The sequence below is a fragment of the Lepisma saccharinum genome, chromosome 1 (genome assembly GCF_977018435.1).
Source record: "Lepisma saccharinum chromosome 1, izLepSacc3.1, whole genome shotgun sequence".
Taxonomy (NCBI): domain Eukaryota; kingdom Metazoa; phylum Arthropoda; class Insecta; order Zygentoma; family Lepismatidae; genus Lepisma; species Lepisma saccharinum.
Genome location: NC_139229.1, coordinates 180,853,888 through 180,866,628, shown reverse-complemented (window position 1 = coordinate 180,866,628; position 12,741 = coordinate 180,853,888). Strand labels below are relative to the sequence as shown.

The window sequence follows — 12,741 nt, the reverse complement described above, 5'->3', positions numbered from 1 at the left end:
AGCCTCTACCACTGTGCCATTGGGGGAAGACACAATGAAACAGGCCCCACAAAGAATGCTGATAGGTAGAGTGAATTGCTAGTTTGTTGCTGGTGTTTCAAGCCAAACTCATGCTCAGATAGGCTAATCAGGACTGGACACAAGACACTGCACTGCATCTCCACTTATTACAAGGTGACAGCATTCAACAAGATCCTTTAATTTTATAGATATGTAAGCAGATGATTGATTGATTTAGTTTATTATACCGGGTGTCCGAGAAGTCTTTGTATGAAAACAAAAATTAACTGTATCCGTTATATGCAACATAGACATGAAAAAATGGTACCAAAATGTTCGGAAACTATTCAAGTTTTATTGGCAATAGGAAAGAAATCAATAAATCTCCACGTGAGCACCCTTGGTAGAACGGAGTACATCTAGTCGAAATTCAACTTCTCGCCATGCATTAGCCAACATCACAGGAGGGATTGATGTGATGACTTGGGTTATCCGTTGTCGCAGAGTTGCAAGATCGGATACAGGAGTTCTGTAGACATTGTCTTTCACATAACCCCATAGAAAAAAATCTAAAGGGGTTATGTCTGGAGATCGTGCAGGCCACGCTGTCGGTCCATCTCGACCAATCCATTTTCCAGGAAATGTCTGATCAAGGTAGGAACGAACGTCCAGACTCCAATGTGGCGGTGCACCGTCTTGTTGAAAGATAACATCTGGGTGATATTCTAGCAATTGAGGAACAGCAAACAATTGCAGCATATCGAGATACACTCCAGATGTTACGGTGTCCTCACAGAGAAAGAATGGTCCGATTATTCTGTCATGCAGCAGCACGCACCAAACATTCACCTTCGGGCTGCCCATGGTCGACTCCCTCACCTCATGAGGGGGCCCTTTACCCCAGATACGCACCTTGTGTCTATTCACTAAACCACTGACATGAAAGACCGCCTCGTCTGAAAAAGCAACATGTTCCAGATAGCCATTATCAGCGTCAATGCGTGATAACATTTTCACCGCAAAGTTATACCGACGTTTGCCGTCATTGGGCAACAAAGCCTGCAGGATTTGCACTTTGTACGCACGAAACAGTAAACGTTTGTGTAACACATCATGAACAGAACTTTTTGGCATCTGTAATTCATGTGAAGCCGTACGCACGGATTTCTTCGGACTGCGCACAAAAGCCACTCTGACATCTTCCACCCTTTCGTCTGAGGTTGATGGTCGGCCACTTCTCGGTCCGTCAGCAACAGATCCTGTGGTCTTGAATTTGTCATACCACGACTTAATGCTCCTACCATCGGACGGCACCTTTCCGTACGATGTTTGAAACTGTCTCTGCACTGTTTTTTGTGACCTGCTCTCGTGAAACCACAGGACACACTCAGCTTTTTCCTGATTTGTGTACATTTCCGGTTTTCTGGACACTGGCACTGCTACACTACCGCAACGTTACAGAAACCTGAAACAAAATAAACTTAAATAGTTTCCGAACATTTTGGTACCTTTTTTTCATGTCTATGTTGCATATAGCGGATACAGTTAATTTTTGTTTTCATACAAAGACTTCTCGGACACCCAGTACTTCATGTGTCTGCCACTTTTTGCTAATTACAAATATGAGGATGAATGGTAATAAGATGAAATACTAGATGAAGAGGCAATCACACATTATGGACAGCACGAAACAATTCCACAGAGGATTATATTGGACATGGGTCTAGATGCCAGAGCCTCGTTAGTCTGCAGAATGCAGTTCAGGGTGTACTATGTAGAAGTGATCTTGACATGTAGTGGGGTGTAATACAAGATGAAAGGATCATCCCTTACACCCCATAAGCATGTGAATTTAGATAATTTGTTGTAAGAAGCTAGTTCCTTCAGCCCCCCAAATTTGATCTCTGTAGATATCTAATAGTTGACATGGCCCATTTAAGGATACTCTTCAGCTTTGCTAAGTTTTACTTTACAAAATGAAGTTTCATGTTGGAAATTTTTTACACTTATAAATCTCCTGAACTTCTCCTCCAAACCTTACACATACCACTGCTGAGGTGCAAGTCTGCAAATGTGGGGTTTATTTTATATATATTCGGTTCTTTGTGTTGTTGGAGGAATAGCACTAGAAAAATTCCAAGTTCTAGATGTTGATATATGTTGGAAGAATTTTCAGCTTGAAATAGTTAATAGCACAAAAGGATTATTACAGTTTGCAATTATAATTTCTTGTACAGGTACAAAATAATGAATGACTGCTGGAGATCGCAGCCTGGTCGAAGACCTACATTTACAGACCTTGCAGAAACCCTTGGAGATATGCTGGAAGAAACTGTGAGAAAGGTAAGACGTAGCAAAATACATTAACACTGCAGAACATTCAAAACTTATTGAGCATGTTATGAATTGCTATACATTGTGTAACCAGCATTTAGTGCTCAAAGAGTAGTACGGATAGTTCTAGGAATGCAACTTAACCTTTAGCGGAAGGACGGGAAAAGTCTTTGCACCGGCAGCACAAGACTGCAGCAATTAAAATACCATTTCTTGAAAACTACTCATGATATTTCAGTTCTATTTTTCTTGTTCATTTTTACACATACGAAGGTATGACATACTCGAATTACAAAACTATATCTCCATTGTTACTATTATTGACAAGCAGAGTTGTTTCCCTCTGAATATTATGAGATAGATCTTTTAAAATTGGCTATAACTCCTCAACCACTGCTTTTTCTGATATATATTTCACTCTTATATGTTATAATTAGAACAAAAGGACACTAACAACGTGTGAAAATTAGGGGTCCAAGGACAAAGAACCAATTTTCAAAATGTTCTGAAAATTATGACTTTTCAAAATGTTGTGTAATTTCCATTTATTTTTCAAAATTGGGGCATGGGCATTACATACCCTAAAACAGTGGTCTTTTTCCATGCTATCTTCGGTATGATGTTACAATACCGGACCCTTCTCCAATTTCGTCCATATTCCGCATAATGACTAATTTAGGTCTCCTAATCACGAATCTGCAGTTAAAATTTGGCACTCTCGTGTGGAACTTTCAAAATAACGTGTAGAAGATTGTGATTTTCCAATACCAAAAAAAAGGCATAATTTCGTTAATAATTCTAATACTCACTAATTATGGAGTCCTGATGACGTGTCTGCAGTTAAGATTTGGTGGTCACGTGTAGAAATTGTAAATTAACGTGTATAAGTTGTAAAATAGCATTGTGAATTACCACGGTGATTGTCAATACCTAAACAACGAAGAAGCCATGTTTTCTCATGTGAACAACTCAAGGTTGATAAAGTGTTGTGCAATAAGTGAGACCTTCAGTTCATCAGTTGTTCATGTGAGGAAGATGGTGTCTTTTGAAGGAAGGAATTAGTGTCCATTTTTCCGTAAGTTTTGCTTTGGAAAAAGCCATTTCCTCTCCGATTTTCTTCATATTTGGCATACTTACTAATTGAGGCCTGCTAATGACGAATCTGAAGTTAAAATTTGTTGGAAACGTCTAGAAATTGCAAAATAATTGTGAACCATTGATGCTAGCCCCACGAACCATTGACATGTGGTTAGGTTAGTTTTGGTTGGGTTAGGCAAACATACTTAAAATTTCATGTCGTGATAGTTAAAATTTTATGTTGTGGTAGTATCAGGATCTAGAAATTGCAAAATAATTGCGAACCATTGACGCTAGCCCCACGAACCATTGACGTGTGGTTAGGTTAGGTTAGGCAAACATAGTTAAATTTTGGGGTCGTAGTAATATCAAGAATATATATTTCGTTCTTTAAGTATTTGAAACACAAAATCTTACGATAAATAATGAGCAATTGTGCATTGTCGGTTGCGATCACTGACCCCCTTATTTTGCAATTTCCACATGTGAGCGGCAAATTTTAACTTCAGATTCGTGATTAGGAGCCCTAAATTAGTGAGTATTCGAAATATGAACGAAATTGGAGAAGGGTCCGGTATGGTAAAATCACTCCCTATCCTCCAAATTTGGTCCATCCAGCATCCATAGAGCCAACGCTAGAAGCGAAATTCCGGAAATTGTTTCCATAAGCTGGCAACACTTCTGCTATTATACATGTACATTATTATTTTTTTTCCTTTCAAGAAGCCTACTTTCAATGCAACTTTGCATGGTTGTAGGAACATACCACTGCTACATACTAAATTTTTTCCACATTTTTTTTTAAATTTAAATTTTCTTTTTCTACTTCCATTAACTTTAATTATTGGCAGATACAATGTATAATTTCACCACACAACTTGGACCAAATTTAAATTGTGCGAGAGAAAAGGTTCCGGTCCTGTTACGGAACCCAATAGAATTTATTGGTTCCTGTACCTTTAACAACCCTGCCCTTAAGTTTCTGCCCATTAACAGGCTACAGAATGAACTTCGTTAACTATTGTGCAGAAATGTAAACTCATTTTTGAATGGGATGTGGGTTATCAGGTTTTACTCCTGACTCTCTTAGTAATGGCCAGGTTTTACCAGACCATATTCTACCAAATTCCATTGCTCAAACAAAGAAATTTAACACAGTAATATCTTATTCAATAAAGTAAAGCTACTCCTGCAACATGACATAAAGGGGCATGTGGAAATAGGCCCCCACACATTTACAATACTTAGTCATTTGTGGAGGTGATGAGATCAGCATTATCCTCCGATCACCTTTACCCCTGAGTATCTATTTACTAGAGGCTGGATGAACTCCAAAGCTGTTTCATGCAGGTACATTGCTGGAAAAATTCCCACTTGAAACCACAGTAACTTTATGGGGGTAGGGATTTTTTTTTTTATCAACAGGCTTCTTTAAAGCTGAATTCCTTAAGCAATCTAGAAGAGCTATGAATTTACTTGATATTTCTTCCTTAAGATTCAAAATAGGTAATTTTAAGATTATGGGTTGACTCCATCATGTAAATATGGCATAAATCCTTGATATATGTCCTGTTAAAAAGTTCTTCCGATTATACTATTTTTCTTGAAACATTTCAGCATTATGTGGACCTGAATGACCCGTACCTACAGATGAACGACAGATGGAAGCAAGAAAGAAGTGATTACTTAAGCATGATGAGTGACCCCAGTTACCTGAATGCCACAAGGAAACAAACCCCACAGCGTGATTACGTCAATCTTCCGAGCACCAGCACAGACTACTTAACAATGAACAGTCCACTACCTCAGACGGCTAGTGACGAACAACCACATTACCAAAATATCTCCCCCCACGAGAATATGGAACCGGTGACGGACGCATCAGGCTATCTGTGCATGAGGAGCCCGGTCAAATCTAAGCCCAACCCTTCCACAAAGTTCAGTTTTGATTTGGACAATCTCAATCCTCAGTTGAGGCCAGCGGAAACCACGGGCGCGGACACAATGGAGACTGAACCGATGATCAGAAGATCAGACGACAACAATGCCAAACCTCAAGGTTTGACTCTGAAGACCAACCTCGATGATTTCCGAAGATCTCGTTTAGACTCTGGCATCAGCAGTCCGAGTTTTTTTAACCCATCCTATCAGTCATTGATGGTTCTCGACAAGCAACATGACTATCTGAACACACCTAAAATTACAGAAGACAACGAAAAGGGTAACCATCTGTCTTTAGAATCTGACAGTTCCAGTGGTTTCCATTCCGATGGAGGTGAATACCCGAAGATGAGAACAATGCCCCAATTTGTAGATTCTCCACCTCCTCCATATGTTATTGCAACGACTTTAGACCCTATTCTTATATGACAAAACAATGAATGAAACAAACACTTGTTTTTTGTGAGTATACCAAGCTTTTACGCAGTGATATTACATTTTAATGCCTTTTTTAAAAAATGTTTGTAATATGTTTGTATATGACTGTACCCTACCACAAAGGTTGTACATAAACCAGACTCTCGGAATCACTGTTGGAAGCAGTGAAAATATTGTCCTAAATGACTGACCATTTCTTCACAGACAAGTTTCTCATGTTACGCAATGTTTCATGTGTGTGTGGAGGAGGGGTTGTTATTCAGCAAACAAACTTAAGTTTTTGCATTTTTTTGTAAAAACAAACAATATAAATGCTTTGTTAGCTGCGTTTTCATGGCACGTCTGTGTATGAAGTCCATGATGATAAACCTTTTAATTCCTACAGCTTTTTTACATGATGGTCCAAACTATAGTTCATTAAGGAACTCTCGTATGTCTGTAGGAGGATCTCTATTTTGTGCACTTTGTGTATTTTTAATGAGAATTTCCAGAAAGTGCTGCTCGATTACTGCAAATTTGTGGTTTATAAAAGCATTGCTTGCTCTCTTTCAATGTTAAATGACTCAAGGAATCCAATACTTTGAGATTCTTAAAAACGTCATCTTCAACACAGTTATCGTCAATACCATTGTGACTCATCATAGGTAGTACTTCATTTTATTAAAGGAATCAGTTCCCATCGTAAATTTATTTATGCTGTTCATTGCAATGATTGTGAACAAATCAAATCTTACAATTGTTGGTAAACTATGCACAGTTTGTTAGTTACTTAAACAATGTTTTAGTAACTGAGAATAAAAAATGGTGACAAGGTTTGTAATGAATCACGTTTTAACAAAACTAGGCTTAAAATCCAGAAAATTTGTGGTCATAATTCTTACTTGTGGTAAGAACTCCTGATAAAATTCCTGGTGAGAAAAAGATGTCTCGTATGGAATTCCCAATTTCTACAGTAATAGGTAATTTGAGCTTTCTACTTACTAGTCCATGTTTTAGACATGTATTCATCCTAAAGCTTGATTTTTCCAAACTTACTGCTCTTTGGAGGTATGGAAAATATATACTGCCTTGTTTATAATGTTATATTTGTAAGAGTAAATATGGATGTCATAGCTTGTACAGCTTTTTCCCTGAATTTATTTAGCTCTTGTTCAGGGCTCCACTCTCCTCAACAGAAAAAAAATAATTCGGCCTGGAAGGGGTGATTGAAATGTGGCTGTCCAAGTTTCTGTTCTAGTAATCTGTGATTTCATGTAATTCATTCTACTGATTGCATTGCCATTATTCAGCAAGATTTCCATGGCCCACTCATATTTGGTGTTCTAGATGTATGTATTGTCTATCTGTATTTGTTGAAATTCATGAGAGACCAATGGCCATTAAATTGTGCATGCATATTTAAATTAAAGGGGAAAATATGTCATTCAACAAAATATTTACACCTTTTTACATAAGTCAATTTAGTGTGTCATCTCCACTACTTTAACAGACAATAAATTTCTCTATTGTGTGTAATTGCGAAAAGGACATAACATGTGATAATTATAGTGGAACCACAAGCAAAACAACCTGAACAGACCCACGACTCCTGTGCACCATACTCCTGCAGGGAGGGGAGGGGGAGAGTGGACCATGCTTCCTTATGGCCCGAGCTGAACAGAAGAACGGAAAACTGTGTGGGGATTTTTCGTCCAAGGTTTTTTTCCTTGTGGTTGCTCTATAATATCTCCTGGTGGAGGCACATAGTGGTTCAAATCCCATTTTAAACTGTAGTCTAGTCCCGATTAGTCATTCTGTGCATAAAGTGGACTTAAAAACAAAACTTGGTCAATCAATCAATATCCTAAGCAATATTTTACTTAAGCTAGTAGTAGAATTATACATAATATTCAACCAATTAAAGATAAAGTTCTGAACAATTGTGGAAAGAAATTGTGTATTTCTTACAAATAGCATACAAAAATAATGCTTACGTAAGTAGGTTTAAATTGAATGAAAAAAAGGGAACTGCAGTTCCAAAAGGTTATAAGAAAATGAGAGGAAGCTGTTGAATTTCTAATAATTGGTAACTCGGAGCTAAAGTATTTTACTCTAAAGTTACAAGCATCTGAGTTGTTTTAAATGCCATTTGAAAACAGCACAATGAGTGTGAAAGATAAAACGTAATTGTTCATCCCCTCATAGAATAGAATAATATTTTTTATTTTGTACTGAGCGAGGTTCAGCCTAGGGCTGCTCTACCACCTAACTCAGTGCTCATAGCCCACGTACGCTTATGTACTTGACAAGAGGAAGACTCACTCATATTGTTATTGTGTTAACAGTCAGTTGCATATTTCTATTAGAAATTAGATACCCAGGTTTGTCTTTCGTGTGGGTTTATAATCTCGGTGGTTTCAAGTTACATTCCTTGTCATGACTCAAGTTTTATCATCTGTGCAAAAATTACACTATAGGAATTGGAAGTTTTGATTTGATTTGTTGTGTTAAGTCCACTTTATGCACAGTAAGGCTAATCGGGACTGGACCTACAGTTTAAAGTGTGCCTCCACCGGGTATCGAACATGGGACCCAGGAATTGGAAGTTTCCATGAAAGAATGTTTAAAAGAAGGCATTCATGTTATACTGTATATTGAAGGAATTATTGTAGTTTTATTTATTTTTTTGTGAAACAATGCATAAAATAATATTATGTAAAGTTTCAGTCAGTATTGCTTCAGCATCTGTATTCTATTTACATTTAATGATCTCATGTGTATCATTAAAAAAAAAAGCATTGTTACCAAATAAATAGTTGTCAAATTTGTGAAATATTTCAGCGGCTGCATTATGTAGCTAATAGGCTTAATATTATTGCTATAATATTAAGTAGAATTAATGTGCTGTTTTCACGCAATATTACATACTGTGAAAATATATTTTAGTATCATTTTCAACTTAGCACAATACCATTTTAACTTAATCCAGGAATGACAAACATGGAGGAGATCCAAGCTAAAAATACGTACTTTAGTGCCATTGAAATTTTTTTGTATGTTTGTCTTATATTTGATGTTTGTCAATTTAGATATATTTTTACAGTGACTTTAAATAAGATCTTTTAGATAGTAAGACAAATTTTGTAAGTAAATATTACAGTACTTGTATATAAAAGCTAATAGGAATATATTTTCTTACAAAGTTGAAAGTATTTGATTATAAAAGTATATAAAAAAATCCTTGAGAGCAGAAAAGGGATGAAAAAACAATGTTGCAACCAAATTTTTGCAGTTATTTTTAATTGGGCCATATGGCCAAACGTTTTTATATAATACATGTTTTTTTATTATATATTCAGAAAAATACAGTTTATACTGCATTCAAGTTTCAGCTTTGACCATTTCTGTAGTCATAATTTTAGGTACAAAAATCTTCTAAATGCCAAGACATTCACCACAGGATATAATTTGATATTGTTCTGAATGTAAATAAATTACTCTACCAAAACTGTTTGTAATGTAGCCATGTCATAATGTAAAGAAGAGAGTCACATTTTACTCTATAAAATCCAATTTTCAGATTTAACATCATAAGCAACAGTAAAAATATATTTAATTAAATCATGCAGGCTTCTATGTAAATGGTAGTGGATATAAATAAGTTTATGTTCTAGTATTTCTCGATTATGATTTGTTCGTAAGCTAGTCATTGCCTAGATACTTGTACATGTATTCCTTTCTCTGTGTATTAAGTGGTATGTAAGCAGTGGTTGAAAAGACTTGTAGTACAAACTTGATTGAATGAAGTGATGTGTAGTGAAGCATTGTTATTAAGTACAATTAATGTGCTACTTTCACACAGATACATAATGTGAAAATATATTTTAGTATTTTTTCGACATATTTGAAGCAGTAAGCACTTTCTTGTAACAATATAATCTTGGCCTTTCTTGGCACTCAAAGCACAATAGTTCATTAGTTTGCATGTTCATGAGGTGCAGTTTTTGCTATTTAGCATTCGGTAAAAAAATGTCTTGAAGTATTTTAAGGGGATGAATACGTTTTTACCACTTTAAGTACTCTATTTTTACCTTAGAGAATATTAACATTATCTTACAGCCAAAAAGATGACGATATTGTGAGACACCTACAACCATGGATGAGATCAAGCTTTAAATGCATTTTGAAAACAGCACGATGAGTGTGTTTTCAAACTCTATAGCTGCCTGGTCTAGAAGACATAGTAGCATAACATACAATTTACATATTTCAATATGTTTAGATTAAACAGAATCCATGTAAATCCACTATGCAATTATATATCTATTGCATAACTGAAACTGTGAAACAAGAACGGAACTACTTAAAAATAAAACTTTGGATGTTACCTAATATTGTACTGAAAGGAACAAAAATGTAATGTTTTACAATTTAAATATATATTTATTAGTATTTTTGTCCTAGGCTTGTGTTAACTCTAGAAAATGTATACTTAGTACTTACAAAGTGTGTTGTTACAAAGACTATATATATATATTGACTGTGTTATTGTTTTGTGTTCATTGTATTTATGTCGTTACTGTGTACCTATCTCTCTTTTTTAAAAGTACAATAAAGCATTATATTAATAAAGAAATTTTTAATGATTTATAAAAAAATTCAAGCACATGAATTACATGTTTCAAGACAAATTTGGCACAGGGAAAGTAGAAAAAAAATATTGTAGCTAGTGGGCACTCTGTTTATGCACAAATAACAGAACTTTTTTGCCGATAGTGTTTTCAAGCAGTCCAACAAATTAATTTCTACAGTAAAACCTCATTAATCTGGACTATTGGGGGGAAAAGTTGACCGGTTTAACGAAAGTCCGGATTAACTGAGATAACCTAAAAGAGCAGTAGAAAGTTCATTAAAACTCAGTTTATAGCAACAAAACACGTTTATTATGGTGTATTTAAAGGGCATAGGCCTAAATACACTATATAGTACAGAACAAAGTCTGCGGGAAACAGAATTTCATCAGTGGTTGACTGCCTTTTCTTTGGGAAGTTCTCTTGTTGACTTCTAGCCACATTTAAAACCTTGCATTCTGCTTTTTTTTTTTTTTTTTTTTTTTTTTTTACTTTGCCTGTCCGGATTAAGCGAACTCCGGCTTATCGGTGTCCAGATTAACAAGGTTTACTATATAAAGGAAATACGGTTATGGTTACAGAACTAACAGTTACTAAAATTGAATGAAACTAAAGCGATTGTAGAATGTAAAACGTGGGTGAATGTGGTTTAATGTCCTAGAATGCAGTAAAATTTCTTCTTGATCAGAAATTGTGAATGGTAGCTCAACCAACCAGGGAAATTTTTTTGACTTAAATGTACATATCCTCAATACTTTGTCTTAATAATACTTATTAAAAAAAACACTTTGTACAAGTGAAAGATTGTAATTTTGTGTATGATTGGGGATTGGATTTATTGTTTGACCGACTTAAAATTTTACTGTTGGATTAATGAGGGCACAGAAGGGAGGATGACAGAAAAGCACTGATAACAAAAATAAAAAAGGAAATGCTACAGATGGTGTGCTGGTTGCAGTTCCAGCACTCTGTACTTGTCTCCAACTTAATAACATACAGGGTATGCTTTTGCTTAATGTAGTTCACAAGGAACACAAGTCGATGAAGATCACGAACAGGACAACCCACATAAACCATAATACAATGGATTGACTCCACCACTACACTGCCAAGCTCAATTGTGGCATCAACCTCTCTCTATTTGTATGGGAATAATCAGATTTCGTTCATGACGGATGTTTTTCCAGTTCAGTCTTAAGAGCCATTATTTTGAAATTCGAACAAAAAAAGGGGGTATTTGGATAGTTGTATTTTTTGATTGGCTTGATTTTTTTATATGTTGAAGTAGGTCATGAGAAATGAATATTGTGCAATTTTGAGACCTGGAAATTTTTTTCCCTCTCCTGTAGAAAATGTCAAAGTTCAAGGACAGACTGCCCATTTTTTATGAAAAGTGAAACATGGGTTAAGTTCGGAGTGCTGTATCTTTGGAAATCAACAACATTCCAAACTTTTGTTTTGATATACTGTTAATATGAGACTGTTTGCTTATATACATTCAATTGTTTTGATGGGACATTGTTGCTTTCCATTGTTATGCCACAACAAAGAGGGTCCAAAATGCAGTTTTTTCCTGTTTTCGACCCTTAATATCTTGGTTACCTGGCATGGGGACCCTGACCTCTACCAGGCACGTCCCTCGGGCGGCGGATGAGGGATCCCACCAGATATGGTGGGGTGGTCCGAATATAGAATAAGGACCCGTGGACCAACAGGGAGCCCAGTGCCTGGGGGCATAATACTGGGCCACCCTCTCTCTAGGGGTTAAAATATAGAGAGCCGGCCCGGAGGATCATAGAGAGAATCCCAACGGCAATGGAAGCGGAAGAGTTACGACCTTAGTGGCCAATATGAGCCACTAAGAAGCGGATTGGATATCTCCGTCAAATATCCAAAACCAACTGCTGCCTTGCAGGGGTGTGGGAGCACCAAAGGATATGGGAGAAAACCCTGAAAATAAAAATCAGCCTGGTCGTTGGGCTAATCCCCCACACCAGACTAAAACTAGCAGATTCAGAGAAATAAAGGTAGCCTCGGAAAGGATGGATTTAGTAGAAGACGACACGCAAGGAAATGGAATATCCGAATTGGAACTTGGAATATTAAAACAATTAATGGAAAAGAAGTGGAGATTGTAGGAGAAATGGAAAAGTATACACTAGCAGTACTAGGACTAAGTGAAGTAAGGAAGAAAGGCAGTGGTATAATGTGCCTTGAAAGAGGGTATGTGCTGAGATATGTTGGAGTAGGTAGAGGAAGAAGAGCTAAGGAGGGAGTTGGAATAATAGTTAATGAGCAAATGGAAGAAAGGGTGGAATCATGGGAACCAGTGAATTCAAGG

The 12,741-nt window shown here is 36.4% G+C and overlaps 1 protein-coding gene across 3 annotated transcripts in view; it reads left to right on the top strand.

Annotated features, from left to right (window-relative positions):
- The window catches only part of LOC146004761 (vascular endothelial growth factor receptor 1-like), a 161,976-nt gene extending 151,578 nt beyond the window's left edge, over nucleotides 1-10,398 (top strand). For all 3 annotated transcript variants that reach the window (XM_083143760.1, XM_083143742.1, XM_083143751.1), the window contains exons 24-25: nucleotides 2,238-2,343; nucleotides 5,029-10,398. In XM_083143760.1, the coding sequence (XP_082999886.1) occupies nucleotides 2,238-2,343; nucleotides 5,029-5,781 (859 nt within the window). In that variant the 3' untranslated portion in view covers nucleotides 5,782-10,398. The remainder of the gene's footprint in view (nucleotides 1-2,237; nucleotides 2,344-5,028) is intronic.
- Nucleotides 10,399-12,741: the final 2,343 nt, after the last annotated feature.